The sequence below is a fragment of the Zonotrichia leucophrys genome, unplaced genomic scaffold, assembly GCF_028769735.1.
Source record: "Zonotrichia leucophrys gambelii isolate GWCS_2022_RI unplaced genomic scaffold, RI_Zleu_2.0 Scaffold_231_80927, whole genome shotgun sequence".
Taxonomy (NCBI): Eukaryota; Metazoa; Chordata; class Aves; order Passeriformes; family Passerellidae; genus Zonotrichia; species Zonotrichia leucophrys.
Genome location: NW_026992436.1, coordinates 41,926 through 48,530, shown reverse-complemented (window position 1 = coordinate 48,530; position 6,605 = coordinate 41,926). Strand labels below are relative to the sequence as shown.

The window sequence follows — 6,605 nt, the reverse complement described above, 5'->3', positions numbered from 1 at the left end:
CCCTGGGGAGCCCGGGCAGGGCCCCAGCAGCCTCTGGGCAAAAACCTTTTCCTGACATCCAACCTGAGCCTGCCCCGACTCAGCTGCAGCCGTTCCCTCCACTCCTGTCCCTGGGCACCAGAGGGAAGAGGTTCCCACAGCCCCAGCCAGGGACCCGCTCCCAAGGCTGTTGCCATGGCCACCGGGGCTGGGACCAGCTGGGATGCTCGGTTTCCACAGGCCAGGGTGCAGGAATGGGATTCCCCAATTTTTTTCTCTTGCAAAAACCGCGCTGCCCTTGCTGCCCTCCCACCTCCCATGGAAAGCACAAAAGGCAAAGATCCCATGCTGGGATCAACAATTTGCTGGAACAATTTACTGGGAACAGCAATGAGATAAGGAACAAACAGAAACAGAAATATTATTGATAACAGAAGGGATTAGAAAAACTGTTTACAGGGAAAACTAATATATCAACAACAGACTCTTCCTGGCCATGCATTTCCCCTGCCTGGAAAGGACACACTTCTACTCAGGGAGAGAGAGAGAGAGAGTCCCTTTCCTGCCCCGGCAATATTCTGAGGTGCGAGTAAATGTAATGACATGGCCATGGCCAGAGACTCATGTTCTTCCATCCCACATCATGTCTTTGGCAAGGACAGGAAAAGGGACAGGCGTCTTCCCAGCATAGACCACAGAGAAACTGGATCACCAGGGATCTTCCCAATGTGAGCCCTCTAATGGGGGATAAAGCTGGAGTGGTGCATGAAGCTGTTCCTGCATTTGTGGCATTTGCATGGCTTCCCTTACTGGTGCCTCCGTTGGTGTCTGGTCAACTGAGAGCTGGTGGTGAAGCTTTTCCCACACAAGGGACACTCATAAGGCCTCTCCCCAGTGTGGATGCGCCGGTGGATGATGAGGATGGAGTTGTGCTTGAAGCCCTTCCCGCACTCAGGGCAGCTGAAGGGCCTCTCCCCAGTGTGAATCCGCTGGTGCTGGAGGAGATTGGAGCTGGTCTGAAACCTCTTCTGACACTGGGGACACTCGTAGGGCCTCTCTCCAGTGTGGATGCGTTGGTGGGTCAGAAAGTTGGATCTGTACCTGAAGACCTTCCCGCACTCAGGGCAGAGGAAGGGCCTCTCCTCGGTGTGAATCTGCTGGTGACGGAGGAGACTGGAGCTGGTCTGAAACCTCTTCCCACACTGGGGACACTCGTAGGGCCTCTCTCCAGTGTGGATGCGTTGGTGGGTCACAAGGGCGGATCTGTAGCTGAAGCCCTTCCCACACTCCCCACACTCATAGGGCCATTCCCCGGTGTGGATCATCTGGTGGCTGATCAGGTGGTGTCTCTGCCTGAAGCTCTTCCCACACTGAAAGCACTTGTGGGGCTTCTCCCCATCATGAATCTGCTCATGGGCCACCAGCTCTGAGCGCTGGCTGTAGCTCTGTCCACCTTCCTGGCTCAGGGTGGGTCTTTCTTCTTCAGAGCACTCTGGGCTGGGTTTGCAGCCCCTCCTCCTGTGGAATCTCTGGGGATTTTCCTCCCCCTTGGATTCCTGTGCCCTGGAGTTACTCATAACAGCCTCTTCCATGAGGTTCTTCTGTGGGGATTTGTCCTCTCTAGTCTCCATGCTCATCTCCTCGTCTGGGGGAGGAAGGACAAGGAGAGGATGGGATTTGCCTCCATGCAAGATGGAAGGGGAAGGAGATCCCTCCAGTACATCCCTGGCAGGACGGGGTTGGCAGCAGGGTTGTCCTGCAGCCAGGGGCTGTGCTGGGCTGGGAGATGGAGCAGGAGAGAGGGGGAAAGGGGCACTGACTTCCTCCTCACCTATCTGGGTGTCCCGGGGCTCCTTCCTCTTCCTCACAGCCTCCTTCTCCGTCCAATCAAAGTCTGGGAATGGGAAATCATGTTCTGGGAAGAAAACAAAGGGTGCACACATTGTCTTTTGTACTGGTTTGAAGGCAAACCTGGGAAGGGTCTAAACCAGAATTACAGTTTAAAAGAAAACTAAGATCAAGTCAATGATACAGAAACACTGCCTTAAACTGACAGAGTCAGGATATAACCTGACACCCTGTTGTTCAGGGTGGTGGCAGCAGTCCTAGTAAATGGTGGTTGCAGTCCTGTTGGAGTGATGAAGGTGATTCTGTCGAAGCAGTGATCCTATAGAAGGGTCTGGTCTTCCTGTGGAGGTCCAGTGGTGGTTTTGGAGCTCTTGTCCTCTGGCAATCCAGTAGGCAAGCTGCTCCTGGTGTAGCAAAGTGGCAGCTTATATCCAGGCAGGAATGCTTGGATCCTCCCCATGGGCGGAGCATCCCACAATGGGAGGATGGAATTTTATCAGTCCTGCAGTGACACTCAATGGCCCATTAGCAGAAGATATCTCCCCTGGAGGGCGTTATCAGGGCTGAGTCATGGAAGAGATAAAGAACACTGCCCCACCTGTTTATAACAGTTGCTGAAGGTGGGGATTGAAAACATGCATTTGGTTACATCTTGCATGGCAGCCTGAAACAGTGGGGTAATCCCTGCTCAGGGGGTGAACACCACCCCCCTTACCCAAACTGGCTCAGCTGTAAAACCCCCACCCTGGGAAGGGGCACACACACAGGAGACAATGTCACACTTACCCTGCCCTAGGCGAGGGCTCTTTTTCCTGGCAATCCCTTTCTGTCTCCCCTTTTCTATCCCATTTACTGTTCAATAAAATTCATTTTGGGTTTGGTCTCATTATCACCTTAACTGGGGCAGAGGAATCTCTCTAACACTTTTCTTAACCAGACTCACCAGACTGTGAAATTATTTTGGCACAGTGAGTTTAGGCACTGTTCTCTGACCCCAAGTGCCTTTGACAACAGCATGGTTCCCTCCTCTGAGGAGGTTGTGATTTAAAGGAGGAACTCCTTTAAACTGGGCTGCAGCTTCCTCTGAGTGACTTATGGGAGAACCGATGAGGTAAATCGCCTTTGTGGGCCTGGAGTGTAAAGAAAATATTTTGTTGTCCTTCTATTACAGCGACCTGATGAAGGTCTTCAGGGTGAGAGAAGTGGACGAGAATCTTGGTTCATGATCAGAAGGCTGGATTTTATGATATATAATACATTATAACTATACTAAAAGCAATAAAGAGAAAAGTTGCAGAGGCTTGCTAAGCTAAGAATAGAAAGAAAAGAATGAATAACAAAGTTCTGTGTCCAGCAGAAAGCAAGGACCAGCTCTCCCATGAGTGGCCAGCAAATCCAAACACTCACAGAAGACCAATCACAGATGCTCCTGTTACATTCCACATCAGCAGATAATTATTGTTTGCATTTTTCTTCTGAGGCTCCAGCTTCCCAGAAAAGACAAGTCCTAAAAGAGAGGATTTTATGAAAAAATGTCTGCGACATCCTTCCTTGAAATGTGTTTTAAAATCACAGGAGGAAAGGGAGCAAATGATACCAGTGAGACTGACAAGGTTCATTCACCCCATGGTGAGGAACACAAGGCTGCTAAAAGTCCTACATGAAGCTCAGCCCAAATAGCTAAATTCCCAAATAACTCCTGAATTCCCAGGCTTGAGTGCTTTGCGAAATGTGAGAATCATTTTTCTCTTCATCCCTGTTGCCTTTGTCACAGCTACAAAGAGTTTACTTTCCTTTTAATGATATCTGTATTGGGCTGAATTTACACTTTTATCAGAATGTGCTAGCAGCTGAGCTGGAGCTGTGCAGGAACCAGTGGAACTTGGAATTGCCACAAAATTGCTTGTACTGTCAGTTTATTAATGTTTGGGATTTGTTTGCATTTCCATCACATCTGACTTGTGGGAAAATCAAATATTCATCAAAATTATATATGCAGAGTCAAGTTTGATTTCTGCCAAATTCTTTTGTCCAGTGCCCAGGGGATGCTTGGGGGTCTCTGTGCCTCTCGCCCTGGGGGATGCTCGGGGGTGTCTCCGTCCCTCTGGCCTCAGGCAGTGCCTGTGCAGGGCTGGGGACCAGTGGCTCTGTGTCCCTCTCACCGCTGAGGCTGCTCGGGGCTGGGGGGGCTCTCCCACCTTCTCACACCTGGGGAGGCCGGGGGGGTCTCTGTCCCTCTCAGCCCTGCTGTGACCCCACCCAAACATCATCGGGGTTAGAGGGACAGAGACACCCCCAAACCCCCAGAAGGGCTGAACCTGGAATTTGGTTTGGGGCTGAAGATTTAGGAAGGGGCTGGAATTGGGGCTGGGATTGGAGTTGGGGCTGAGATTTGGATTAGTGCTGGGATTGGGGTTCAGCCTGGACATGGGATTGGTTTTAGGGCTGGGGTTGGGATTGGGTCTAGGGCTAGACATGTCTGGCACTGGGATGTGATTAAATACAGAACTGTGAGTGTGTCTATATGTGGAGTGAGCCTGAGACCAGGATCAGAGTCAGGTTTGGGATTGAGCTCACCCAGACTGGGACAGGGGGGTTGTTACGGTGGGAAGGTTTGGGGAATTTCCTTGTTTGCGGAAAACCAAGCTGTGAATGCTTTGGGTTGGGGATTCCTCCCACCCAAGTCCATTTCTAGAAGTCATCTGATGCCCAAAAATCAAGAGTGAATCAAAAAAACCCACCAGGAATTTCCCATTTCCAGTCTCATTCCTCTTGGTTTATGGTTGGTCCCCCATCTCAGGGCTGCTGGGGATCCCATTGGTCCTGGGGATCCCCCCTCTCCAGGGTCCTGCTTTTGAATTCTGGGAGGTTCTGGGCTCCCAAGGTCCCCCTCTCCAGCCTCCCCTCAGTCCAGCCACTTGGGGTTCCCCCTTCTTTCCACCACCCTGTTCTGATTTAGGGCAAATTCGGTTGAAAACCTCCAAAGTGAGTTTCCTCTAGAATGCCAATTCAGCAGCTCCACCCTCAGCCAGTCCGGGAAAATATTTCCGGGGAGAAAAGTGGAAATAATCTTTATTCTACAGCCAAAGCATTCACCAGCACAAAAATTCAACAATATTAAGCAATAAAACATCCTGCTGCTCCAAAATAGATGACAAACTCCCGAAGTCCCTCCTTGGGTTGTAGCTCCGCGCACTCAGTGTCTTATCAGTCTCTTATCAATCTTTTATCAGTCTCTTATCAGTCTCTTATCAGTCCATCCAGCGCTGGAAATGCCTCAGCCCAGGCCCGTCCCAGTGGGCTTCAGGGAGGAGCTGCCAGTGGTGTGCTGGTTGTTCAGTCCAGAGCAGGTTTAAACAGCTCCAAAGAAAAAGAAAAACCACAGTCCAGGGAACTTCTCTGCCTCAGCGAGCTAAAAACTAACTAAAAGCAAAGGAGAGCTCTGTCCTGCTCTCTGTCCATCCAGCAGCTGGAATGTAGAGGAGTGAGCGCAGTTTCTGAAAACAAACTGCGGCTTCTTCCTCCTCCTCTTCGCACTCAGAACCAGCCTTAAAGGTGCAGAACTCATTTCTGGGCTAAACAGACCGATGGGGTACGAGCATCATGAAGTCACCCATGACACCCCTGTCACGATCAGGGGGTCTCGTCCCCGCCTCATCTCCGGGCTGCCGGGGGTGCCCCAGCTCCGGTATCGCCCCTTCCCCTCTCCCCGCCCCGGGGTGCCCCGTTCCACAGCCCCGGCTCTCACGGGGATCCCCAAAACCAATGTCCCGCCCCGTCGGTACCGGGCCATCCCCACGTGGAGCCCCCGGGACCCTCCCGAGGGGCGATCGCGGCTCCTCTCCCCTCGAAAAAACTCCTCTTAGGGAGCCCGGAGATATCCGGGACTCGAGTCTGGGATCTGCCGGCTCCGAACACTCTCCAAAAAATCCTCCTGGAGACCCCTGGCTGGAGCCGGGGCGAGCTCGGCCTCCGCCCTCACCTGCGGCTCGGGGCTGGGGGCGATGCTCCCGGGGCAGGGGGTGCTGCAGGCTCAGCGTGCGGGCGCTGCGAGCGCCGCGATTCTCCCGCTCCTGCTCCTCCTGTCCCTCCTCTTCCTCCCGCATTTCCTCCGCTCCCAGCCCGGACCCCCCTTTCCCACCGCTCTGCCCCGCGGCCCCGCAGCACCGGCTGCTGGGTGGGGGAGCCCCCGATCGGCCCCAGGGCTGGGCAGGGGGCTCGGGGACCCCCCCGGGGCGGATCCGTCCCCCCGGCCCGAGCCCCAAATTCCGCTTCGGGGCCGCCGGGCTCTGCGGGCCCGCCTGGCAACCGGTGAGTCATCGGAGAGAAAAGCTCTGGTTGGCTGGAAGTTGTTTATTGCGTCCTCCAATTGGCTGGAATTGTAAAAGTCGCTACGCCCTGCGGGTGTTCCTGGGAGCTGCGGAGTCCAGGCCGGGAGCCTTTTCCTGTTTCTTTCAGTTCTCTGAGACCTCTTCCCGATTTCTTTCTCTCCCTTTCTCCTCCCCATTTCTTGTTCCGTTCAGTCCACGTTCAATAATCGTCGGTTGCTGTCCCACGCTCTCATTCGCTCCTTCACTGGGGCAGAGGCGTCTCTCCCTCGCGGGATCGTAATCCATGGACAGGGTCCCTTCCCATCCCAGTCCTTCCAGGACTCGCTTCTATTTCCTCCCTCCCTCTGCTTCCAGCGGGGAAGGTGCTGGAAAATGTCCATCCACGCCACCTTTGCTGTGTGCTCTGGGAGCCCACAGAGCTGCTGGATCTTCTCCCCTTGGGAGAGA

General features: G+C 53.5%; 1 protein-coding gene across 1 annotated transcript; it reads right to left on the bottom strand.

Moving 5' to 3' along the window:
- Positions 1-785: 785 nt before the first annotated feature.
- LOC135441303 (zinc finger protein 239-like) lies at positions 786-5,933 on the bottom strand. The gene is made up of 3 exons (XM_064700848.1): positions 5,810-5,933; positions 1,811-1,894; positions 786-1,624 (listed from the first exon to the last, which is right to left on the bottom strand). Exons 1-3 carry the CDS (start codon positions 5,931-5,933, stop codon positions 786-788), a joined length of 1,047 nt encoding a protein of 348 aa, XP_064556918.1.
- Between the last annotated feature and the right edge of the window lie 672 nt (positions 5,934-6,605).

Bases quoted from the DNA above. Each gene is read 5' to 3' on its own strand.
- LOC135441303 (XM_064700848.1), bottom strand. From the start codon at position 5,933: ATGCGGGAGGAAGAGGAGGGACAGGAGGAGCAGGAGCGGGAGAATCGC. The intron at 1,895-5,809 runs GTGAGGGCGGAG...TTTTCTTCCCAG, and splicing joins CCCCCAGCCCCGAGCCGCAG to AACATGATTTCCCATTCCCA. The intron at 1,625-1,810 runs GTGAGGAGGAAG...TTCCTCCCCCAG, and splicing joins GCCCCGGGACACCCAGATAG to ACGAGGAGATGAGCATGGAG.